At 32.7% G+C, this 27,879-nt stretch overlaps 1 protein-coding gene across 6 annotated transcripts in view; it reads left to right on the top strand.

Moving 5' to 3' along the window:
* The window catches only part of LOC145259796 (calcium-transporting ATPase type 2C member 1-like), a 204,110-nt gene that overhangs the window by 142,040 nt on the left and 34,191 nt on the right, over positions 1-27,879 (top strand). For all 6 annotated transcript variants that reach the window (XM_080117561.1, XM_080117562.1, XM_080117564.1 and 3 more), the window contains 6 exons: positions 7,694-7,783; positions 11,878-11,913; positions 14,399-14,460; positions 17,613-17,721; positions 20,613-20,759; positions 26,747-26,815. In XM_080117561.1, coding sequence (XP_079973687.1) covers positions 7,694-7,783; positions 11,878-11,913; positions 14,399-14,460; positions 17,613-17,721; positions 20,613-20,759; positions 26,747-26,815 — 513 coding nt within the window. The remainder of the gene's footprint in view (positions 1-7,693; positions 7,784-11,877; positions 11,914-14,398; positions 14,461-17,612; positions 17,722-20,612; positions 20,760-26,746; positions 26,816-27,879) is intronic.

The following is a 27,879-nucleotide window of genomic DNA, read 5'->3' as shown; positions in this document are numbered from 1 at the left end:
GTCTGAGTAGCTACCGGGCCTTGATAAGTGGTGACCACCTTGTAAAAAAAAAAAAAAGTGTTCATTTTATTTATTTATTTATTTTCTTGTAATTAAGAAAACAAAGTTTTTAATTATGGAAAGGAAAAGAATATTTAAAAAAAAAAAAATTTCTTTGAAAAAGAATAAACAACAATGACCACGCTTTTAAACGAGTTAAAACACAAACCACTTATCCAGTTAAGTAAAAGAATAACTTTTATTGGGTTTGTTTTACAATCCGCATGGGGCATGAAAAAGTGGCAAAAAAAACATAACAAATAAATGTTACCCAAAGGCAAGTTACTCTTCTACCTACCTCGATAAATTTTTGGTGTTGCAAATGTTTGTTTAAAAAACAAGTAGTGTTGAGCGTTACATGAGAACAAGAAAAAATGGCCTCAATGTCTCTTAAAGTCTCAACAATGATTTAAAAATAAAAAAATTATACAAGATAGTGGTAGAAACTCACCTGATAATTGTCACAGGTGTTACATGAAAGGGCTGTCCCCTTCTCATATATATTAGAATACATACTAGATAAATGAAAATGATATTAGGATAAGGTTAGAATCGAACCCTGTTTGCAATTTTTAAAGATAATGGAAAATGGAATGTTAGAAATTCAGTCCATTGTTAATTCTATTAGAAATAGTTAAATATTGTTTGTGTTGGAAAAAGAGCCGATTGTCCATTCTTTTTAGAAATCTGGATATTAAATATGTCAGTTAAATGAATGCACAATGCGAGTTAAAATATATTGTTTAAAAATAGGTTAGAATTAGAATTGAGGATTCTTTTGTTTGCCAAAAGTGTGTTGGACAGGCATGTGTAGAAAACGTGATATAGTCACATTGGTAAACACACTTCTGACGTCATAAACAAAGGAGATTTCTCAATATAGGAATCTGAGGGTTCAAAGTTAGAGAGTTGATAAAGATCAGATAATCAGAGCAGATCACACATGGTGATAGTCAGCTGGGGAGTAGGAGCCCCTTAGAGACGGAGGGAGGAAAGAGACCATGTAGTTGAAAAGGCTCGAGTTCCTGACATCACTGATAGGTCGATTGAATAATAAAGTAACTATTTATGTTTGTAAATGTTTTTTTTTGTCGTCATTCCTCACAACCAAAAAAGGTAAATCTGTTTTACCATCTTGTAACGAACTTTTTACAACCCTTACAAGTAATATGTGCTTCCTCTATCATAAGTGAAGTATCACCTCCTCTCTATATACGTTAACAAAAATCATCGCAGTCTGATAGAAATGTCTCCCTCATTATCATCGTCCTCTGTTCTGAGTCCCCGTTATATATGTCCCCTGCTATTCAACACCGATACTTGAAGCCGTTAAAATGAAACTTAATTATGCTAACTAGTTTAATGTACTTGTAAACATAATTCTGATTTGTACAAAATTTCCTTTCATTTGATATGCTACAAGCCATATTTTGTTAATAATTTCTTTGAATCGTGTTGTGGTGGCCATCTTGGATTTTTCACAGTGTAATAATGACAAATGATAATGTCTGTCAGAAGAATATTTCGCATGATAATAAAGCCTTACCTCCCGTTTTTTCTTTAACTGTTTTTTTATGATGCTTCTACTGAAAGCCACTAAAATGAAACTTAATATTGTTAATTAATATGCTAACTAGTTTAATGTACTTGAAAACAATTCAGATCTGTACAAAATTTTCTTTAACAAAATATAGCTTGTAGCATATCAAATTAATTTCTTTGAATCGTGTTGTGGTGGCCATTTTTTGGATTTCCCAGACACCATCTTTGATTTCCTGGTCAGCATCTTGGATTTTTCATGATCTTATAATGCCAAATGATAATGTCCATCAGAATGATATTTTCTATGATGATAAAGCCTTACTTACCATTTTTCTTAGCTGTTTTTATGATGTTTTTACTTAAAGCTGTTAAAATGGAAATGAAATATGCTAATTGATCCGTAAGTTACCAAGTGATGAGATCGGAAATACCGCCATCTGAACCTTCATGATATATGTTCAAAATTTCATTATTAATATCTTAAAAAGATCTGAAGATAAAGCTTTTTAAAGATGGGTCAGTCTATAAATTGTGCAAATTTCCTACTATTTTCAGTCACAAGCTTATATGCATTTGAATAGGACTGACTTAAGGCAAAATGTCCAGTGAACCACACGTTTTTTTTTGTTTTTTTTGTTTGTTTTTTGTTGATACTTTGAATGATCATAACTCCAGTTCTAACGAGCCGATTTAAAAAAGCTAAAGATAATATCTCTTTGTTTTTTATGCTCTTTTCAATAATGATTGATTTGAGTTTATTCGATCTAAAGAAGAAAATAGTGTGGTATTGCTAGTACAATTTTTTTTTTTTTTTTAATTCTATGCAAGCTTAATTAAATTTAAAAATTGTTGCTTTGTTTAACCTCTCTCTCTTTCTTTCCTTACCGTCTTGATGTCTTCGCCCCTCTCTTTCTCTGTCGATTTCTTTCCCCCTCTTTCTCTCTTTGCCGATTTATCCCGTCTCTCTTTGCCGAATTCTCCCCCCTCCCTCTTTCTTTGCCAATCTGTCCCCCCTCCCTCTTTCTTTGCCAATCTGTCCCCCCTCTCCTTTCTCTCTCTTTCTCTCTGCCGATTTCATACGCCCCCCCACCGTCTCTCTCTCTCTCTCTCTATTCTCCCCCCCCCGCCCATATCTCTGTCTCTCTCTCTTTTGATTACTTCTTCCTCTCACATCTCTCTCTCTCTCTCTCTCGATTTCCTTCACTCCCGCCCCCGTCTCTCTTGATTTTTTTTCTTTCTCTGGATTCCCCCCCCCCTCATTCTCTCTCTCCTCCACCTCTTCCCTTGATTGCACATGTTTCCTTCCAATGCTCTTATCCCCCCCCCTGTAATCTCTTTCCCAATTTTCATCAAAACAAAGAAATAACCCATTCAGCAGTTTTCATAAAATGTTAAACATTTACACCTGCATAGCGCATAAGTTTCCAATTTCTGCATCATAAATTACATTCCTAACCATTTACACTGGAATATTGACTTTAGCCTGAATTTGCGACATTCTGTGGACATCAAGGGCGATGTATAATCGGTATAAACTTTTGAGTTTCACGTATCAGAAGAGAAAGTATTTTCTGTCTTTCCCAATAACATTTGGATAATCTTGTTAGTCAAATACAAATTTCATTATCACCTTGATGACCACCACCCGTGGAGAATATCCATTCTTCTTTTTGGATTGATAATTTATTCACAAATTGGCAACATTAATTTTCTTAAATCATGTGACGAGTATCGATCGATATATATATATATATATATATATATATATATATATACATTAAATTAAAACGTTTGTTTCATATGATTAATCCAGTAAGCAAGTTGTCAACTATAATAAATTAGACTAACTTGTAAATCTATAAGGCAAAGACTTGAAAAGTATTCATGATGGGGGTAAGGAAGTTATGACTTACTGGCATGTAAAACGGACACGAAATGGATGATTAAGATGTTGAGCTGATGAGTTTTAAGGGGTTATATATATATATATATATATATATATATATATATATATATGCTAGCATGGGTGCCCGGCGTTGCCCGGGTTTTTTGAGGTGTATGCTGAGCAAAACAAAAAAAAAGCGGTCAATTTTTTTTAACTTTGACCCCTATTATGACCCCTTAACATTTATTGTTTTGGGTTCAAATCAAGTTATTAAGTTAGATCCATGTCCAAGGAACCTATATCTAAAATTTCCAGTTTTAGACCCAAAATTGTCGGAGGAGTTTGGTAGAGTTCTCGGACGTCAAATCGTTGCACTTTGACCCCTTAACAGCCAAATTTCTTGCCAAAAACGGATCATAGATTTTCCCAAATCTCAGTACCCTGTATATCAAATTTAGTCTGTAGACTAAAAATTGACAGTTATTGCGTAAGGAAATGTACACACACACACACACACACACACACACACGTTCACTTATATATATATATATATATATATATATATATATATATATATATATATACACACACACACTTAGAGATTCAGGAATACTTTCATTGTCTTTCCCAGTAAATTTTACATGAGATTTTATGTAGATTCTCTAACCTTTCTTTCTATATGGAACAAACATCACACATACTCACAAACACGTAGACATAGTTTTATCTCTCTCTCTCTCTCATATATATAGATAGATTGGATGATTATATTTTAACAATACATACGCCACTCCTTATTTGGAGATACAAAATTGGTCAAAGGGAAAATTATTCCCAGCTCACATTTTGGTAAAAATGCACTTTAGTATAAATAACTGAATTCATTCAGAAAGTAGTGCAAAACAAATAACACACACACACACACATATATATATATATATATATATATATATATATATATATACAAAACAAACAACATATATATATATATATATATATATATATGTTGTTTGTTTTGGTTTTAGCGATATGTTTGGAATGAATTCAATTATTTACGAAAGTGCATTTTTACCTAAATGCAAGTTGGGAATAATTTTCCCTTTAACCAATTTGGTACCCCCACATGGGGAGCGGCATATATATTATTTTTAAAATGTAATTATCCACTGACACATGTTTCGTCGTCTACGACTCATCAGAGTGGCTGAATATAGCGAGATTCGAAATCGGGACCCCACGGTAATGAGCCTAAACTCCTTACCTCTGACCCTAAACTCCTTACCTCTGACCCATCTCGCCAACTGTCTGGATATATCGCGATTTGCTTAGATGTTGTTTGTTTTGGTTTTAGCGATATGTTTTGAATTAATTCAATCATTTACGAAAGTGCATTTTTACCTAAATGCGAGTTGGGAATAATTTTCCCTTTAACCAATTTGGTACCCCCACATGGGGAGCGGCATATATATTATTTTTAAAATGTAATTATCCACTGACATGTGTTTCGTCGTCTACGACTCATCAGAGTGGCTGAATATATATATATATATATATATTACAACATACACGTATATATATATATATTATAGATAAAAAAATATTTTTTTGTATAGTTTTAAAGGTTAAAAACTTCAAAGACTATATATATATATATATATATATAATAAATGTGTGTGTGTGTGTGTTGTAATCATGCTCCAAAAATTTTCAATGCTCAATATTTCTCCATGTGTACACGTGTTTCAGAAATCCAATGTTATCAGATGTGGACGAAATATCGTAAAAATTTTCCGAGTATGTTTAAAAAGATATTCTGCCATAAATTGTGTATTGTACCGAATAAAAATTCTAACGTTACACATGTATTGCACACGCGTTAATATGTAGACGCCCAAAGCTCACACGTTGCAGACTCCATCGCAAAGGAGAGAAAGAATAGGAAAGGGGAAAGAACTTCAACTCCTGTTTCGGGTTTTAATAAAAAAAAAAAAAAGAGCTACAATTTGGCCTTCGGGGGCAAGATCAAAGTGTAGTATCTGTTCTTCAGATGCTGCACTTCTATTTCTTGTTCTCTTTCGGTGAAGGAGAAATCCTTCACGACTGAGACAATTTTTATTTTTGTACCTTTTCTCCACGTTAAAAAACGACCCTGGTGTCTAACTCTGTCCCGTGGGGAGGCATAGTAAATAGGTACAATAATATCACGTTAAAAGTGATTTGTTAAATTTAGTGTCAGAATATATCTAGTTATAGGAGATTTTTATATTTATTATTATTGAGCCAATTCTCTATTGATTATTATATTGTACCCAATATATATATACTAATAATTTCAAGTTTTTAGTTGCGTGCAAGCGACTCTATAAGTCACTCCGGGTGTGGTTGTAAAAACTTTTCAAATATCAAAACCAAAGCAACCCTCTCAAACGAACATGAGGGGGCAATAGTGGGAATCTTTATTGACACAAACGTATGAACACTAATTAGAGTTCCTTATGTGACCCCATCGGGGCCCCACCTCCATTGGTATAAGTGAGCAATTTAGCTCTCAATAACCTCCTCTTCATGGTGAGGTTATGGCAACTTTGGTAGCTCTTTATCGGTGTGCTTAGGCTTTCCATTTATAAGTGACACCTCTTAAATGGTGTGAGTGTGCATATGCCCCCCCCCCCTGTTGGTGGGGGTGACTTTATCATACCCATTTTTACTCCTTGATACCTCTTCTATCATTGTATGTGATCAGTTTAGTATAATAGTAAACCACATAGGAGCCTATTTGCGTACACACACACACACACACACAGACGTTGAGCTTTATATATGATGATTGCAACGTCTTGTCAGACGAGTGCCACTCCCTCAGACATTTAAAATCCAGGAACCCAAATTCCTGAGGGAGGATCTATACAAATATGATGTTACAGAGTCTTAGCTTTGTACGACAGCTAAGTCTCTCTCTCGGTTCAAAATGTTGAGATCCAGCAACAAGCAAGAGCAAGATAGCCAGCAACAAATTAAACTGAAGACCAGCTTAATGCGGGTACTGGTCTTCCGCTTTATGGTTTTTTAAATCAGAGATTTGCTTCTCCTAGAAAGGTTGCCTTCACCACGGCCTACGGGACTCTCTCCACCCCAATACACATATACACACACACAAATATACACAGTGCTAGTTGGCCGTTAACCCAGAAAAAGAGTTCATTCGCCCTTTGGAAGGTCTTGTTTTTAATCCTTCAGGGAGACTAGCCGCCCTCTTCACCAAACAAGTCTAGTGGGGGAACCAGTTTAGTCGCTGGTGACCCGACCATGAGGCAGGTAGTACTGGTTACATGGTACCAGTAGCATATGACATGACCTGACATATATATATATATATATATATATACACACACACACACACACTAGCAGAAGTACCTGTCGTTGACTGACTCTGATGTATGAAAGGTTATGAAAAGAGGGTGTGGGTTTAAAGAGATAGCTTCAAACTTGTGGGGTATCAAAACCAAAGCAACCCACTCGAACAAACATGAAGGGGCAATAGATGAAATCTTTAACACAAACATATGAAAATATAAAAAAAATTATATCAGAACAAAGAAAAACTATTAAAGTTTGAACATAGATTTATTTTTTTAGTAACTTGCAAGTTATTTCCCGCCGAGGAGAAGCATGCTTTTTTATTACTTTGAAATGTGTGCATATAAGATAGAAGAGCTTTAAGCTTTTTATGTGAACATCGAAAATTGTGTCCCTGCATGGAAATTGAACTCCACCTTGGACTCCTCAAATCACTCTCTCCCTAACTTTTCAATGCGGACTGAAGCCGCACTTGATAATCTGATCATCAACCAAGTCCAAGATATCTTTTTTTGTCTGTCTGTTTCGTGTGAAAAAAAAAAGTGTTTAACATGTTCGAGCCACTATTTTCCAGGGAGACAGGCATAAAGCAGAAGCTGATAGGTTCAAAATAGGAGATCAACTCTTGATTCCTGGATTTGAAACCAACGGTACGGATGTTGTCCTGATCATCTGTAACATTTTAAAAAAAAAATACTATGCTTTTATTTATTTTATTTATTTTTAAAAAAATTTTCTTAAAAATTGATCACTTTGCTGGGAATATATCTCCATTACCTTTACAGGGACATAAGATGAGTGAGAGAGAGATATTGAATGAAAACAAGAAAATTATTCAATTTTATTTTTATTTATTTATTTTTTTTTCAGTTCAACAACCCTTTGATATTGTTGCTTCTTGCTTCAGCCTTGGTTAGTACCATCATGAAACAGTTTGATGATGCTATTAGTATCACCATTGTAAGTATATAATTGCCTTCATTCAGATTATTGATTTCTCTGCATGTTATTTATGTACTTTGATATTATGTCATTCACAATTGTTGCTCAATTTCACGCTTATTTTTTTTTTTTTTCATTCCTGACCTTTTTTTTTTTTTTTTTTTTCATTCCTGACCTTTTTTTTTTTCATTCCTGACCTTTTTTGTTTTCATTCCTGACCTTTTTTTTTTTCATTCCTGACCTTTTTATTTTTTCATTCCTGACCTTTTTTTTTTTTTTCATTCCTGACCTTTTTTTTTTTTTTTCATTCCTGACCTTTTTTTTTTTTTTTTTTTTTTTTTTTTTTTTTTTTTTTTTAAATATAGCATTCTTTAATTCGTGTTTGCTAATTAATGAAAATTAATACACTGTTACAACTTACAATTGTTATTTTACACACGTTTCGAAACCTTAAAATTTTGTTCGTAATGTTGGCAGTTTCAGAATTATATTTCAAAATTTTTGGTGTTTCACAATTTAAAAAAAATTTTTTTTTTTCTTGATAATTATTCTTGTCTTGATAACATTTTTAATATTATTCTTGTCTTGATAACTTTTTTTTTTTTGTGAATATTATTCTTGTCTTGATAACAACATGGAGCTAATTATTAAACTAGTCATGGGTCGCATGTGCGACACTCAAACTCAAAACCTGACTGATAGGAGACGAAAAGTTATGCATGTACTCTTCCGATGGTAGGAGTATGGGACTATAGTTTGTAGAATGAATACAAATGTGCTTTATAAAATGCCAGGGAGTATCAGTGGCATGCATGTGTTCAACTTCCGACTCGACAGATTTCTAAAACCACCATACAGAGAAGATTTTTTACTCACTCAGTCATTTTGTACGTATGATTAATTCGCGTGTCAGTGGGGAAAACGAATGAAAGATTTTTTATTTTTTTTATTTTATTTATTGTTTTTTGTTTTGTGATCAATTCATGTATAAGTGGAAGGGGGGAAGAACGACGGATTTCTTTTTTTTTTTTTTGTGCAGTTAACTTGCGTGTCAGTGGGAGAAAAGAAATCCAAATTTTAAAAAAAATTTTTTGTGCATTAAACGGTATCTGGCAGTTCAAGACTTAAATTTTAACACTTTAACTAGATTTAATACTTATTATTGCAAATGATGTTATTCCTTGAATATAGATTCCCTTTGAATACATCGTGTGTGTGTGTATATATATATCTCATGTTATGAAGATCTGTTTTCAGTATAAAAACTAATTTGTAAAACAGTGTACCTTTTGTAAATCTTAATCAAATTGTGAACAAACAGATAGGAGTCTGACTTTATTATAATACGAGATTCAAGCAAGCAAGGAAGGATGTCCGGACAGTCAAAACAAATGACCACAAAGTTAGTATTTTCTCGATTGGCTTTGCCTCTTATGAATAATATCTAAAATTTAGGGGGGAAAAAAATTATTCATTCTTTGATCCTAAACTGGTGCAAATTTAGTTGAAGGGAGGTTTGTTTTCCAGCTATTGACTAAAGAAAACTAGCTCTGATTTTTTATTAAAAAAAATTTTTTTTTTTTTTTAACGGAGTTAATTCCCTTATGCCGATTTGTTCTTTGAGTTACCTGTGTGTATGTGTGTCCAAGAGATGAGCTGGACAAAGATGGAAAACCGAGGTGGAGTATTAATAAAATAAATTATACATTTTTGCATTGGGCAATGCCTGGTAGCCCATTATATAAAGGAAATTTGTGTGTAGTCACCTAAAAGTGAAAAAAATACAGAACACACATCCATAAAGTCAATATATTCTTTCTCAGCATTGCCTTTAACTGAATATGGGCAAATTTCTTTTTGTAATATTTATTTATTCAGGGAGGAGGTATCAGCAGGAACCAAATCATACCTCCCCCCCCCTCTCTCTCTCTCTCTCTCTGTTATTTAAAAATCTAATGTATTTTTCAATGTATGTAAGTGTGATCTTTTATGCCATTGGGTGACGGGGTTGTGGTTTAGCGATAAGATAAAGAAGAGGAAAGAGATATAAAAGAAAGATGTTAGACGCACATTTTAGTTCTATTTTGTGGCACATGTATGTCTAAATATGGGCTAAATATATTATCGTACACTAGGTTTGCACAGACTTTAAAAAGTCTTGAATTTGGAGCTTTGTCTTGAAAAGGCCTTATTTATATTACCTTGAAAAGGCCGTGAAAATATGAGAAATGTCTTGAAAAAAGGCTTGAAAATTGTATTCTTTTTATTGCCCGGAATTGAATAATAATCAATGAATTTTGTTATTGTCATCAAATTTGGTGAAATCACGCATTTTTTTCAATCAAATCAATTGATTGCCTGCTCTAATTGGAGATTCACCAATTAACATAGAAAATTTTTAAAAATGGTAATATCAGGTTTAAGGCTTGAAGTAGGAGTACACAATAGTTCTCAATGCGGGAGTACCTGTGAGTTTAACAAATAAATTTATCTTGCCTAATTTTCAAATTAAGACCAAAATATTAGGTTGGTGCAAAAATGTTTATTTTTTGACATTCAACTTCAAAAGATCATAACTTCTTCCATAATAAACTTCATTAATCGAAATAAGAACCATTAGAATCAACATAGTTTGGCTAACGAGAAACAAGTTTATTTATTCCATTAGCATAGAAATCCAGAGTTCTGGAAGCGATAAAGTCATTGAAGCCCGATTCGGCATCATTTCTGCTTTTGAAGCATTTTCCACGCAGGAAGTTATCAAGATTCTTGAAAAAGTGATAATCAGTGAGCGAGAGATCTGGTGAATATGGCGGATGAGACAGTTTCATAGCCCAATTCGTTAAGTTGAGGTCAGTTGAGCAACATGCAGGCAAGTGTTGGCATAGAGGAGAATTGGTCCCTTCATATTGACCAGTCTCGAACACATACGTTGGAGCTTTTGATGCATTATATTAATTTGTCGACAGTACTTCTCCACTATTACTGTTTTGCCCGGATTCAAGAAGCTGTGATGGATGAGACCAGATCACCAAACAGTCACCATAACCTTTTTTTTTTTTTTTTGGGCAATTTCAGCTTTGGAAAGTGTTGTAGAGCTTCTCCGGCATCTAACCACTCTGCCAAACGTCACTGGTTGTAAAGGATCCACTTCTCCTCACACATTACAATTCACTCAAGAAATTGGTTGTTTTTGTTGCGCAGAAGCAGCATAAAAAAAACCCACCTCAAAACGACAATTTTTTTTAATATCACTCATGTGGCACCCATTCTTCCAAATTTTTGACTTCCCTATTTGCTTTAAATGGCGAACGACTGTTGAGTGGTTGATCTGGAGTTCAACAGCAACTTCTCGTGTGGTTTTGCGAGGATCGGCTGCAATTACGCCTTTTTAAATATTCGTTATCAAGCGCAGTTGGCCGACTGCGACCGTCTTCATCTTCAAGGCTCTCACCACCGTTGTGAAATTTCTTGAACCACCATTGTGCCACATGTTTGTAAGTGGTTCCTGGACCAAACGCATCATTGATATCATGAGCTATCTCTGTAGCTTTTCGGCCTAGTTTAAACTGGAACAAGAGAATTCTGCAGATTTGAATTTTGTCCATGCTGTTGAAAAACCTGCATAAAAAATGAAGAGATTGAAAACAGTAATGAATAACATGATTCGATAGTGAAAAACGCACTTCAAAATTATATATAATATGGTTATATATATGTATATATCAATAAATTCAGAAATCATATAAAAGTAACATAAGAAAATGATATTGATTTTGCACCAATCTAATAGCAATCCATCTAACATATTGATATTTGAATCAGACTAGCTGTTTTTCCTTTATTTTTTATTTTTATTTATTTTTTTTTTATACCTTTCACCAGATTATTATCTCTCTTTAATGGAAGTAGTCATATTTTTAGTTTCTTTGCAATAAAACCAGCTGGTTTCTTTTTTCTTTTTACATCCAAGCAATGCCAGGCAAGGTGCAGCTAGGATCTAAAAAATTTATAATGTTTTTGTTTTTAATCCTTAAAAGTTGCAATTTTATTCATTTGTTTCTGAATTTTTGGTATTTTAAATTATTTTACTTTGTCTTTTTCTTATGCAGGCCATTGTGATAGTCGTGACAGTTGGCTTTGTTCAGGTAAGTCATCCTATCTTTATATATACATACACTAGTGTTGGGATGATTAATCGCAATCTGGAATATCGGAACCAGAAAATCTGTTTCTTTTCCGACACTAAAAACGATTCTTTTAGTCATCTTTTTTAATTGGTTTTGTTTTAAACAAAACTTCCACTGCTTGTAGTAATGATAAAATAATAAATATTTATTGATTTTGAACTGCCCAGTAAGACTAAAATCTACACATCTCTCGCACAATTGTATTTTCATGTTTGCGATAATGTGTGCACTGTTAACGTGTTTTTGTGGTAGTCGGAAAAAATAGCAACTTTATAGTTAAGTATTTAGAGATTTATAAAGAATCGGAATTGGTATTCGCATCGGAATCAGTAATTGTATCAGAATTGGGAAAAAAATATTGGAATCCTTCCGTCACTAATACACACACACACACACTAGTCCCTTTTGCATCACAGAAAAGGAAATGGGTAGGCAGTGACTGTTGACTCTTGTGATGGAATCAAGGAGAACGCTGGCAAGAGAAAGGAACGGAAGAGATGCTGCAAATGGTTATGCGAAAAGTTAGTTAACTTTTAGTGTAAAAAAGGGACAGTTCATTTTCAGAATTTTATCTACTTTTAGGTAACTTTATTTGCTTCCATCCTGATGAGGACAGATTGGGGTGGGCAGCCTGCAGTCTACCCCAATCAAGAATAATTTTTCCTTTTCTGGAGAATAGATACTACACTATGAATTATTTATTTGCTCTAAGGTAAAAATACATTGTAACAAATTCTGCCATACGTGTGGAATAGGAGGGGGTTGATAGTCTTATTGTGTCTATTCTATTCTTTGCTGGAACCATTGTCTTCTTGCTTGCCTTGAGGAGGCAGCATTCGTCCCAGATTGATTAAGTCGGCTCCTTCTAATGAATTCACTGCATCTCGCACAAAAGATAACCGAGCTTAGCGATTCATCACTAATGCTGACACTATCGACAGCCAATCACAGTTCCAACCGTAGATTGTCGGAGTAGAATTAATTTGGTATCTTGCTTAAACGTTCTGAACCACGTTTTTAGCTAGCCGCCGCGTTCCTTCTTCCAATCCCAAGTAGGAATTGGATCTATGTCTTCTCTGATGAGATTACCTTGTTGACAGCAGAGAGCATGACCTGCTCAGTGAAGGTTTCTCATGAGAATCATCCACTGGATGGAGGTGATGTAGCATCACGCTCGGACCATCACATTCACCAGGGAACATTACGTTAGGATTCATCTGGTACTTATGCAGTTTAATCAAGATCTTAAAAAAAAAAGACATTAAAAAAAAAAAAAAAAAAATACTGGAATGAAATTCCCCGGGAGGTGGGGGATCTCGCTTAATTTGATATATATATATATATATATATATATATATATATATATATATATTATTTTTTTTTATTTTTATTTTTTTTTTTTTTTTTACAGCAAAAAAGCAATTTTTTATGACAGTGAGCTGAAGGTAGCCATGTTTGAATTTTTTTTTTTTACCACAAGGAAGTGAGTGGGGGGGGGGGCTAGTGGAGAGATAACTCAATCTAAAATGCCAACACTCCTCCTCCCCATGTTAAATAATAGCTTCTCTTCTTCCTCATGTGCTAAAAATCGAAACAGGACTACCTTTTACTCAGTGTCATAACAAATTGTTTTTCCATTTAAAAAAAAAACAAAACTACTTGATCAAATTAAATGACATATTTTTTTTTTTTTTTTTTTTTTTTTTTTTTGAGAACTTTATTCCATAACAATATAACTTTTTTCAATATTTTCCTTTTTTTAAAGTTTTGATTAAACTGTACAATTACTAATCATCCTTCTTGTTTTTTTTTATGTGGACAAATTCATTGGAATTAACTGGGAGTGGTATAATAAAAGACCGAAAACAAAACTGGTAAAAATCGTCTCAACCATTTTTAAAGAATGCATCACCTGCTGTTTTCCATTTTATTTAGAACTGAAACATTGATCTTAGCCTGAAAACCAGGGAACAAGTCTTTTATTAAGTGTTCATTATTTAGAACTTAGCTTGACAACTATTCAACTTTTTCTTTGCGTTTACTTTGTGCAAACTTAACATTTAATGTTAGTGATTTTGTCAAAGTGTACCTAACCTACTTTAAAAGACTACTGGGAAATCTGGACAACCCCCCCCCCCTCACAAAGTGTGTAAAACTTTGGTAGAAACTTTGCAATCATGGTCTCAAAGGAAGAATGCAAAGCTCAAGTTTGGCATGCACTGGTTTGGAGAGAATCAAGAAACCATTTTGATAATTGCTATCTTTGCATTTTAAATGCTATAAAATTAAACAACGCCTGGAAAACCACATGAAAAATGTCCTATTTTTTGGGGTAGAGAAAAGGGATTCAATTTTAACATGTTTTCTTTCCTAAATAAATGACATATGTAGGTATTACTGTGTTTTAAATGTATATTTATATTTTTCTGCCTTTTGCTTTCAGGAATATCGGTCAGAAAAGTCTTTAGAAGCACTTACAAAATTAGTTCCTCCAAAATGTCATTGGTAAGTTTATGTATTTTATCATTTTCAATATTCCAACTGGAATATATTTAAAAATGAAGGCTTTCTTTCTATTTTTTTTTTTTTTAGGGGGGGGGGTCACTTTTGATGTGATTCAATTAATGTCCATATGCAATTATTTTCATGCTTATAATTATAATGGCTCCATTAAAAAGAAAAATCTTGAGTATTTCTCTCTCGCATACATGTTATATATATATATATATATATATATATATATATATATATATATATATGAACAACTGTTTAAAAAAATCTAAGGAATTAGTTTCGTATCCACAACCTAAATAAACGTATTGTAAATATAACACCAGTTAAGATACTATAGAGATAATTATCAATTGAAATAGTATAAACTTATTATATAATAAATTTTATTTTGTAGATTAAAACCATTTGGAAACATTATTTAACTCATAATAAACTAAGATTTGAATAGCTTTACTCTTAAAACTAAGATGGCTACCTAAATAAACATGTAATGCTAGTTATTCTAGATTTTTTTCTTAAATTACATAGTCATGCCTGTTTCTTTCTAAGTAAAATTTCTGTTTTTTATGTGTATGCATGAGGAAAAATTTAATATTGACATATAAATAATGAATTCTCCATGACAAAACAGGTCTGTTAGGTTTGATATACTTATAGAACTGATTGGTAAAATTTATAAAACATTGGAAGGTAGCCCAATTTTTATTCATATATGCTAAGTTTGCGATAGGTTAAATTTGTTTTGTGTTTTTTTTTTTTCTGGGAATTTAAATTGCATTCATTACATCTTTTTTATTCAAAGCTTCTTTAGACTAATAAATATATATATATATATATATATATATATATATAAGATTGATAATTTGTAATTAAAATTAAAAATCAGTTTCACAAGGAAGAACAAACAAAATCAATAAATTGCACGATCGTTTCAGAAACAATGTTTTTATTAAGATAGACAATAAGTCTTGGATAATTATATTATCATTTAGTTTTTTGAAACAAAGTCTCGTCAGCAAAAATATTGGGTGGATTTTTTTTAAAGACACCAAAAATAAAACTAGCATTTTTTATGTAAGGCAGATGTATCATTTAATGGTTCGCCTTCTAAAGCTTGTATCATCGGCATTGTATTCATTGGGATATTAAATGTTCGTAAGCATTCATCAACTACAAAAGAGGATAAAATTGAAAAAGTTTGAAATATCGTTTTGATTGGTCTTTCATACTATTAAGTCTAATTTTATTAGTTGGTCATGATTTGTTGGTAAATATACACATCTAATAGACAGATCAAGAATGACTGTCTCATTATTTTTGTCTGTCACGCTTAAGTCTGAAATCAGATTTTTAGTTTGTCTGTCACGCTTAAGTCTGAAATCAGATTTTTAGTTTGTCTGTCACGCTTAAGTCTGAAATCAGATTTTTAGTTTGTCTGTCACGCTTAAGTCTGAAATCAGATTTTTAGTTTGTCTGTCACGCTTAAGTCTGAAATCAGATTTTTAGTTTGTCTGTCACGCTTAAGTCTGAAATCAGATTTTTAGTTTGTCTGTCACGCTTAAGTCTGAAATCAGATTTTTAGTTTGTCTGTCACGCTTAAGTCTGAAATCAGATTTTTAGTTTGTCTGTCACGCTTAAGTCTGAAATCAGATTTTTAGTTTGTCTGTCACGCTTAAGTCTGAAATCAGATTTTTAGTTTGTCTGTCACGCTTAAGTCTGAAATTTCAGATGAAATGGATGTTAGGAATGACTCATTATTTTGTGCGTGTCACGCTCATGATGTGTGTGTGCACAAAACCATGAAATTTTATGCCGTAGATCTGAAAACACATTTTCTTTAAATTAACACAGAAAATAAATGTGTGTCAATTGTTTTGTATTTTATTTGAAAACCCCTGAAACAGATCTTCTTTATTGAATTTCTCTTGATTGGTGCCGTTTTGGTTATAAACACTTTTGTGATTTGTCTCAACTCTCTAATTGGAAGAATGGCGTCTTTTAGAAAACAACAATTGTTCAGTTTTGGGTGTTTATTTATTTTTTAATTTGTGTAGCTATGTTCTGTGTAACTCTTGGCAACACTGAAACATTTCTACTGTGTTGACTGACTTGCTTATCGGCATTCTCCAGGTGTGTGTTTGTCATAATGATCGTTTTGCTTATTTAAGTACAATTGATTTTTGAAGAATTCTTTGGGTGTGAATTTACTGTTATTTACATTGTTTGTGTCTTTGGGAATTGTTTGCTTTGTCATCGTTGTGTTCATCAAAGAAAGAGAGTAGCAATTAGAGATGTTTACTTTTTAGTGTTCATTCAAATCGCCTCACAATTCAGTCAGTACACATGTTGCAGCACTTGTCCAGTTTTACTCCAATATTAAAAATTGTTCATAAAATGAAAACGGCACAAAAATAAAATGGCACAAAATGACACAAAAAGCTAAAGTGTTATGTGTAAAGGTTTTAAAAAACAGTATACACAAAAATTAGGCAAATTCATCAAGTATTTATTTTTAACAAGAAAAAACACATTTTACTGTCTAAATGTCTCGTCCACCATTTTCTGCTAACGTTAAAGTCAACCGTCAAGGAACAAAATTCAAACTTTAATATCATACAGTCACGGTTTCTTAATTGTTTTTTTGCAAATACGAAAATAGTAAAGAAAAAAACAAAAGAAAATGAAAAGAAAACAAATTAAAAACTTTTATGAAAATACAGGATCTCTCTCCCATCTCCTAATGGCGAAAAATTATGTACCTATGTCTGGTGCAAAATGACGCAAAAATTATTATGTGGTAGGTTTTTCTTTTTTGAATCATGCAAATTCGTCAAGTATTTTTAAACAAGAAAAAAAAGCACCTTTTTAATGGTAAACTGTCTCGTCGGCCATTTCTTGTTTACATTAAAATGAATATCTAAGGGATATAATTCAAATGCTAGAAGTATTGTACTAATCAAAATTTATTTTATAAGTTACAAAATGACTGTTCACTAAAATTTATGAAAATTTATCCAGTATTTTTTTTAAGTACACAATCATGTTTTATGTAATTACAATTTTTTTAATACTGAAGTAAAACTGGATATGCACTTTTTTTTTTTTTGATGTTATTTAAAATTTTCTGTTTTTATATTTTACAGTCTCCGAAGTGGTTCCAGGGAAACCTTTTTGGCCAGAGATCTTGTTCCTGGAGATGTTGTGTATCTCTCCATTGGCGACAGAGTTCCTGCTGATATCCGATTGTGTGAGGTAAGAGTAGCTTGTTTTTTTTTTTTTTTTTTTTTTTTTTTTTTTTTTGTGTATGTGTTGTTTTTTGTGCGTTTGTTTTTTTTTGTTTTTGTGTGCTGTTTTTTTGACAGTGTCGATCTTATCCAAACAATTATTGTCAATTGAAAATAGCAATATTTGCTGCTTGTAAAACGTCACCAAACTAGTGGGAATTAGGGGTTCGGCACTCATAAAATTGTTGTAAACACATAAAATCTATATAAACCATAAATCAAAAGGAAATTGGTAATCTATATATTAATATTGTAGTACCTTTAATGTACGTATGTGTGTCGTAGTTTTCAGATTATAAATTATTCTGTTGGGAGATCCTATTTATTAAAAAGGATAGGTAATAACATTATAAACATTAAATTAGTATATAGAAAAGCTAATTTAATGTTCGTAGTATGTTATCACCTTCTATCCCCCTTTTTAATAAATAGGATCTCCCGATCACCAAAGGAGCAATGTAAAAAAAAAAAAAAAAATTTTTTTTTAATAAAAAAAAGTATGTTGCTTTTGGGCCAAACGTGAAGCTATACCTTCTAGCTAGGATCCAAGAGTAGTATCTGTTCTGAGTAAAGAGGATATAATATCGTGGGATTTCTGTTCGTGTTGAATATCCATACAATGGAAATATGTTACAGACTCCTATAAGGATATTGGCGATAAACCGTAATAACCAGATATATTCTCAAACTACATTAATCAGATTACTTAGATAAATACTTTTACAGTTTTGACAAAGGGGCTTATTTTGTTTATTTTTTTATAACATTTTTTATTGGTGAGATACACAAAGAAATTATGAATATCATGAAATCAATTTAAAAAAAAAATTTTTGGTTGAACACAAAAAGTTAGTGGCATGTTTAATATTTTGAAAATGCACAATGTTTGGAATTTAATCCAACTCTTAAGGTAATATGTTCAGTAAGTTTTCATTGAAAGTTTAAAATCTTTAAATCAGTAAATCAGGTTTAATTTTCTTTTTATATTTGTCCAAAAAAGGTTTTGAAAAGAAAATTTATAAAATTTTAGTGAAAAAAAATTAATTTTTGCCAATTTGATTGCGATATAATCATCAATCAGCTTGTAAGCGAAAGATTGCAACCATTTTTTTTTTTTTGAATTGATAAATGAATTCGAAAAATTGAAGATCTCAATATCGAAAATATTCTTGAATGATTGGCTATTATTATCGGAATATATCGTCGTCGGCAACTGTCCGTCACAGGAGACAATGGTGTAGTTCTGGTGTCTGTCTGCACTGCCGAGAATTGGCTATACAATCGAATTCGTGAGTGGCAGTTCCTGCCACAATTGAAACGGATGGAGGTGGATAGCTGTTGGGGTTGCTGTTTTTACCTGAATCTCTTCACTGCAATTGATTCCTCGTGCACAGCTTCTGCATTAAGTGTGCCTTGTCATACTGCCAGTCATTGAACAAGACGATTGGCAGCCAGTCGTGTGGATGGTGATGTTGCATTGCTACGTATCCCTCGTGCAAACATCTAAGAAGTGTAGTTTGGGGCGCCCTGCATTTCTTCTGCCCTTAGCCAGCGTGTCGTAGAGAAGAGCTTTGGGAATGCACTCTGTGTCCATCTTTTGGAGAATGTTTATGTGCATGCTGTGCATGTTGGCTCATCCATGTAGCTCAGTGTTGGGGATCCCATCTGGTCACTTGATCTGCAGGATGCCGCACAGGCATATCATGTGGAAGAAACTGCTCAGTTTCTTCTCGTACCTTGCATAGGTGGTCCGTGTCTCACTGCCATAGAGAATTAGAATGCATACTTAATTATATATAATTAAATATATGCATATTAAATATTTAGTCGATTATAAATCAATATAGACTCCATTATGATTAAATTTAAAGAAACCATGATGCTTGTTCAGATATCTCCTCCCTATTTAAAAAAAACAGAAAAATTATATGTACATGTCTGTGATGGGAAAACTACATTGTACGTAAAACTAGTGCTACTATTTCCCCTTTACCCCCTTCCCCCCTCCCTCCCTTTTCCTTTTTCCCATTCCTCCTTTCCCTTTCTATCACTCCCATTTCCTGACTGGTTTCCTAACTAAAAATGTACCAAAAATTAATACTGTAACCCTTTTCCCTCTTAAATAACCCGAAAAGGGTTGATATGCCGTAAAACAAAACAACCAAACCAAACTCTACAAATAAATATTTGAAGATATAAAAAAAAAAATTGAGCATAAAAACTGTTTTCAAAATAACTGGATTCGACATTGAATAAACCAAAAAGGGTTGATATGCCATTAAAACAAAACAACCTAGCATACATTAAAAAAAATTATGTAAATTGATAAAGTAGTTTATTTGTTGTTTTTTTAAGTGAATTTCAGTTTTTCCGATATCCCCCACTTTTTGCCATGTTAAAAACATTTTTAAATCTGACCAGTTTGAATTATTTGGAGTGATCTCCCTTATTTCATCAACCTACTTTCAAAACTATATTTACATGCTATTTTTCTTTTCGAAGGAAAAAAAACAACTTTTTTCTCAGTATTCCAGTTTCCTTCTTCATATAAATTAACTATAAAAATGTTTTGTGGTCCCTTTATAAAATAGTGACTCCTTGTAAATACGTTAGCTGAAAGTTCATTGTTTAAACGCTTTGATTTAACCTTCACAGGCAACATGAATTGGAAAAAATTACTCCCACCTGACTGCCCGTAAAATGTCTCTAACTGGCCTAATTTAACAAAACTGCTCCAAATGGGACTATTTTAAAAAGCAGCGTTTGTGAAAAAGTTGTGAATGTCTTGTATTGATGTCTGACAAAATACTTAAACCCTGAATTTTTTTTTTTTATTTTTTATTTTTTATTTTTTTTTAGGCAGTAGACTTAGCCATTGATGAATCCAGTTTTACAGGAGAGACACAGCCAATCCCCAAAACAATTGCCGCTCTTGAAGGGAGCGGAGTGACCAACCAGAAATGTCTTGCCTTCATGGGAACTCTGGTGCGTTGTGGAAATGGGAAGGTGAGCATACATTTCCTTTTTCTTTTTCCTTTCTTTTCTTTTTCCTTTCTTTTCTTTTTCCTTTCTTTTCTTTTTCCTTTTCTTTTTCCCTTTCTTTTTCTTTTTCCTTTTCTTTTTCCTTTTCTTTTTCCTTTTCTTTTTCCTTTTCTTTTTCCTTTCCCTTTTTTCCTTTTCCTTTTTTCCTTTTCCTTTTCCTTTTTTCCTTTCCCTTTTTTCCTTTCCCTTTTTTCCTTTCCCTTTTTTTCCTTTTCCTTTTTTTCCTCTTCCCTTTTTCCTTTTTCCCTTTCTTTTTCCCTTTCTTTTTCCCTTTTTCTTTCTTTTTCTTTTTCCTTTTTTTCTTTTTTCTTTTCCCCCTTTGCTTTTTCCCTTTTTCCATTTCTTCCCTTTTCTTTTTTCCTTTTCTGCCTCCTTCCTTTTCTCCCTTTTTTTAGTTTTTTTTTCCTTTTTGCTTTTTCTATTTTTTTTTTTTTTTAAATCTGTATTTGTCTGCGAGATAGAAATGTATAAAGAAAAGAAAAATGAAATAAAATATGACACTTAAGTCAACATGCACATGACATGCTAAACGTCAATGAAAGCCATGATGCACAAGATGTGCTGGAATTTCATGAAAGACATAATGTATTGTCTGAGTATATATATATATATATATATATATATATATATATATAGTTGAAGATTTAAGGTTCACAAATTAAAAAATTGAAAAATGTGAATAATTTGGAAACTTAAAATGAAATCCATATTTCCAGATATTAAGCAATGTAATTCCATATGTTATCAGTGGTGGCCATTGCTGTATGTGTCAAAATATACATGCGCTTGCGCATACAGAAATGGCCACCACTAATAACATATTACATTGCTTAATATCTGGAAAACTACTTGTTTTTCATCTAATTTAAAATTGTGTGCCAAAGATTACTACGCAATGTCAGAAGGCAGTTTGGTACGCGAGTGCGCATTTAACAACTTTTGTTTATGTGCTCACGTGTAGCGTAAACATTTGTTTTTATGATATGAAGAAATTACTTAGCAGCCAGAAAGTGGGTGCTCAGTTTACTTTAAATTTATATAGGAAAGTAATCTCTCACTTTTTCAAAAAGTAATTCCTTCATAAGTACTTATCTGCCTCAAATTTAAATGTGATATTCGTTTTCAGCACCCCCCAAAACCCGTAAAAGTTGTCATTTTAAAATTTTTGGGGGGAGTTAGAAAGAAACTTGACATTGATCAAAATTTCTTATATTATCAAATAATAAAACAAATATTTTATTCAAAATACTTAATTTACTTTTAACACTAACATAATAATTTAATAAATTATTTTATATAATAATTCAATATTTGATAATACAAGAAGTCTTTTCTTTCTTTTTTTTTTTGTTTCATAATAACAAGAATTGTTTAAATTACATTTTTCTAAATAAAATGTTTGCTTTGTAATAACATAAAAAGTGTTAAAACTAAAGTATTTTTTAAAATAAATATATGGTTTCGTTTACTTTGTGATCAAGTTTTTTTGTTTTTTTTTTAAACAAGAGTAAACAAATAAAAACAATTAAAAAAAAATATTATGGGTGTGCATAGTTGCCTTTAAAAACAATATCTCCCTGAAGAATGGTCATAAAATGTGTTTTCAATCAATATTTATTCAATGATGAACCCGTTTTCCTACCTAGCTAAAATGGACGAGTTTTCCGGGCACCTTTTTTATATAGTAAAATAATCTATTTAACGTTTATATTTACATGAAAATATGAGGTTAAATATGGAATGTAAGAAAAATATTTTAGTAAAATATATTTTCAATTATTTAAAAAAAAAAAAAAAAAAATATGCACTTACATTTTTTGTTGGCAGCCACATTTTTAGTCTCCATCTGTGTATCTGCGTTTGTCTTATCGGTGGACGGTGCGTATTCTCTCCTGATGACCCAATATTCTCTATAAGATGAAATACCCCCCAAACATGACTACATAAAGTTTTAAAAGATATGCTATGAAATACCCCCTAAAAGCACCATCCTATAAAACTTAGATGAGGAAAGCTCTAGGAAGGCACTTTATCTCTCTCTTGACATTAACTTTATCCGAAAAGAAAACAGCTAATAAACATCAGTATATACAAGGTAAGCTGTTTCTTTCAAATACAATATTTTCTGTTGTTCGCTTGCTTCATAGTGGGTTTCTACTACTGTTCCGGTAGTAATTTTTATCCTCTAAACTTAACTGACAAAATTGCTTCAATTATAACCATTTATTACTGGATATCATTTTATGGCCTTTATCAGCATATTAAAAATTTGCTTTTATGGCAAGTAAAATTTGCTTTTATGGCAAGTAAAAATTACTAACAGATGCCGAAATCAAAGAAACACTGGTGCCAAAATGTGTCTAGTGTAGAAGTGTGAAAAACCTCCAAGTCTACTACTTCATTAAAGTTTTTTGTCAGGTTTCTCGAAAAAATTTTCTATTTTGGCACGAGTAAAATAAATTTACATCGTTTTTTGTTATTACTAAACTGGGTGTTCAGAGTTACCCAGGTGTTTGGAGGTGTGTGTTGAACAAAAAAAAAAAAATTGGTAATAGGCAGGCTCGCGCCCCTCCCGCGAAGGAGGAAAAGAATGTGAAAAAAAAAAAAAAAAGTGACATCTTTGCTATTGCATCCATGTCCAAACCAAAAATGATGTAGGTTTAAATTAAGGCTAGACAATTGAACAGAGGGGATGAATTTTGAAAATATCAGCCAAAAAAAACGACCCCTCGCTGTAGAAAAGTGCCCTGTTGAGGGTGAACAAATTAATTTTTTTGGCCAATTTTTTGATATTTGTTATCTGAAGGGTTGAGCTTTAAAACGATACCAATCTCATGCAAATCCGTCGCTTCTATCAAAAGTTTTTGTGAGACATACAAACATACATACATGAAATTTATATTATAGACTAGCGAGGAATACCCGGCGTTGCCCAGGTGTTTGGAAGTGTGTGTGGTTTTGGGTAAATCAAAACTCGGAAGGGGGGCGGGGGGTAAAAAATGTTTTGGTAGGTAAGTATGAGAATCAAACCCGAACCCTTGAGGCAAAATTGGAAATTAAAGTGTGAAAAAAAAGAGTGCGACGTTAACGATTGGGCCACCGCAAGATGCTAACAGTTGAATTTATTTAATTACTTAAATTAGCAGGTGCACGTTTTAATGACTTAATGAGGTCAACTTTTGACTGCGGGGTATCATTTAGTGCGGAACGCCTTTTTTTTTTTTTTTTTTTTTTTTTTTCCCCCAATATGTTGGGGGTAGGGGGGAAACAGCTCCACTTGTCCAAATTGAATAGCAATTGTTTGATATATGGAAAATATTTCCTCATTGATCAAAGCTGATTGCTTTCGGACATTTCCGCCGATAGACGGAAAACACCACCAGAATTAGTGTCGTTTTTATTATAGGAAAAAGACTAATCCACATGCGGTGAGCGACAAATGTTGAATATTTATCTTCCCGAAGTCGAGCAAATTAAATAGACAGGCGAACTCCATTGTTAACTCTGAGATATTACGATTTACATGTGATATAAAAAGTTTTAAAAGGTTGTTAGGTGACCGACCGCTTCTCTGAAAAAAGCCTTTTGTAGATATACAGAAAAAGCGAACACACATACATACATTTTCGCTTTTATATTTATAAACTAGCGGGGGTACCCGGCATTGCCCAGGTGAGGAATACGGCGGGGTGGGGGTGGGGGATAGAAAAGGTGTTGGTATGTAGGTAGGATCGAACTCGTAGCCCTGGGGTGAAGTTGGAAAATAAAATGTGAAAAAAACATGACACGTTAATCCATCGGCCAGCAAGAAAGAGTTACTGAAAGACGTTTGAATTTATTTAAGAAGAGAATTGACAGGTGCCCGCACCTAATGACTTAATGAGGTCAAGTGGAAATCGTGGAGTTAACGTTTTCTGCGAGCGTTATGACGATGTAAACAATAGCTAGTCAGCAGTTAACATTTTCTGCGGGACAGTTTTTAATGAGGTCAATAACTCGGTTTGTTTGTTTTTACCCAACTTTGAGGAAAACCAGCTCCCCGTTTATTGGGGGAGTGTCCAGACGAAAGCAATTGTTTGATATGACGCTAAAAAGCCGACATTGACCAAACGTTTACATTGCTTTCCGGAGACCACCGGAAACTGCCGTTTCGAATCCAGTTTCGCTTTTTTATACTGAAAAACAAAAGATACACGCGATGATCTAAAAATCTGAAAAAAATAGCGCATGAAAGTCAGGCAAATTAAATACACACACGACCTCTGTTTGTAACTCTTAGATATTATGATTTAAACGTGATATAAAAAGTTTTAAGAAGGAATAAGCCGACCGAGAAGTCCAGTCAAAAAACCCTTTTACAGATATACACAAAAAGCGAACATACATCCATACACACATTTTCGCTTTTATACGTTGAGAACATTACCAACATGACCTCCTGCAACACCAAAGTTAGCCTGATCGCTGAGTATTTGCCGAGTTCCCGTCGGCACTTGTGGAAAAGGCATGCTCCCAGTTCTGGACTAGTATCAAGACGGTAATTGAGGCTGAACGTGGCTACAATGAATAGATGTCAGCTCTACTGCATAAAAGTTACCCGAATTGATTTTTTTCAATAAAAGTTTTAAAATAAAGCTGTAGTGTTGTTTTCTTTATGGCGACAAATTTATCGTTCCACCTTGTAGTTGCGTACTACATTTTTTTTTTTTTTTTTTCATTATGATCGCTGTTGGTATGAACAACATGCAGGAATATGTGCGCACTGTGTGTGTCTTTGTCTTAATTTTTACTTTCTTAGTTGAAACTGATTGGAGTTGTTTAGAGAAAAAGTTATTTTTCCGTTGTCCTCTCCATATACCTGTGCAAAACAGTATGGAAACTTATTTAAGGCACCTTGTACATTCCCCCAAATCACAAATCCTGCTCTTTGCAAATTTTGCTTTTTTTTTTCTCTTGATAAAGCCTATGCGACGGTTGAGTGAAACGTTGAGTTTCAGGTCTTTTGCTTTTTTCATTTTGATTTCTACCATTAGATTTACCTTATCCTTTCTAAGTTGAAACTGATTGGAGTTGTTTAGAGAAAAAGTTATTTTTACGTTGTCCTCTCCATATACATGGGGGAGGGGATTCTTGAGTTAAGATATTTTATATTAAGTACCCACATTTTTATATCAAGTACCCACATTTTTATATCAAGTACCCACATTTTTATATCAAGTACCCACATTTTTATATCAAGTACCCACATTTTGATATCAAGTACCCACATTTTGATATCAAGTACCCACATTTTGATATCAAGTACCCACACTTTGATATCAAGTACCCACACTTTGATATCAAGTACCCACACTTTGATATCAAGTACCCACATTTTGATATCAAGTACCCACATTTTGATATCAAGTACCCACACTTTTATATCAAGTACCCACACTTTTATATCAAGTACCCACACTTTTATATCAAGTACCCACACTTTTATATCAAGTACCCACATTTTGATATCAAGTACCCACATTTTGATATCAAGTACCCACATTTTGATATCAAGTACCCACATTTTGATATCAAGTACCCACATTTTGATATCAAGTACCCACATTTTGATATCAAGTACCCACATTTTTATATCAAGTACCCACACTTTTATATCAAGTACCCACATACCACATCTCTTATGTGTGAGCATGCACAAGTTTCGCTTAATGGTTATGAATGCAGACTGTGATCAGCCGGTTGAAGTCAAATGCCATGAAGTCTATTTTGTCCACTTATGTACAAATTGCTGTTAGTAGAGGTTTGAACCCCTATTTCTCCCTCAAAATACGTAAAGAAGCCATTTGTCTTTAATAAGTTGATTACAAAACGCCGAATATTTTTTTTATTTTCTTTTACAAAAAACTTAAATTTATCTTGCAAATTTTCATTTCTATTTCTTTTTGTTAAAGGGCGTCGTTTTTGGCACTGGCGAAAATTCAGAATTTGGAAATATTTTCAAAATGATGCAAGAAGAGGAGGTAAGTAAAAGCAATAAAAATACATTCAATCATTATCATCTAATATATAAAGGACAGCTTTATCTATCCGGCTAAAAGTAAAAAAAAAAACTACAAAACAAACACCCACAAAATTGGTATATTTTTGATCAGTTTAGAAAAGCTATTCATTCTTTGACTCTAAACTGGTGCAGATTTGTCAGAGTTAGTTTGTACCTTTTTATTGTGTTGTATTAAAGGGAATTAACTCTTATTTTATATAGGAGTTACTTCCTTTCTACAAACTCATCTCTTGAGGATTTATATGAAAGAGATATTTGTGTGTATGTTCAGAGAGAAAAACGGACTGTGCAGAGAAAAAAGTTGTGGAGAAAGGGAAGGGGACAATGAGAGAGCGATAGAGAAATGGATGGAGTGATAGAAGTTTTAATGGAAATATGTTACACTTTCGCCCTGCTTGCCTAATATATATATATATATATATATATATATAGAGAGAGAGTAATGGAAACTTTTTCTGTGGATATGTAGATAGTTTAAAAACTAATTTATCAAGGCTCCATTTAATATTTCTGTTTCATTTTTTAGTTTCGACAATGTTCTAAGAACATTGTCGAAACTAGAATGCAGAAATGCATTTTGAATAATGGGGAAAATATTTAATTCAGATGTAGATTTAATTTTTTCATATTTATACAAAGAATAAATAGGATATATTATTTCGCTCCTGAAAGAGAGTGAACATTCTAACACCTTTTGTAAACTGGGTTAATGATTTTATTTTGTAATTTACAGAAATTAGGACCCTGGGTAACGTTAGATAGCCTTACTCATTTACAATAAACAGAATAATTATATTAGTGTTGGGACGATTAATCGAAATTTGGAATCGGAAAAATTTTAGCCTATTTTTCTGATGCCAAAACAGATTCCTTAAATTATCTTTTTTATTTGATTTTGGTTTAAGAAATATCTTCCACTGCTTGTAGTATTAATAAAATAATAAATAATTATTGATTTAAACTTCCAGTAAGACTAAAATCTCTAAACCACCCCCTCACAAGTGTTTTTATGCTTGAGAAAAT

This window comes from Euprymna scolopes, chromosome 35, assembly GCF_053919585.1.
Source record: "Euprymna scolopes isolate OS-2025 chromosome 35, ASM5391958v1, whole genome shotgun sequence".
Taxonomy (NCBI): Eukaryota; Metazoa; Mollusca; class Cephalopoda; order Sepiida; family Sepiolidae; genus Euprymna; species Euprymna scolopes.
The sequence above is the reverse complement of the archived record's forward strand: the minus strand, read 5'-3'. Positions and strand labels throughout refer to the sequence as shown.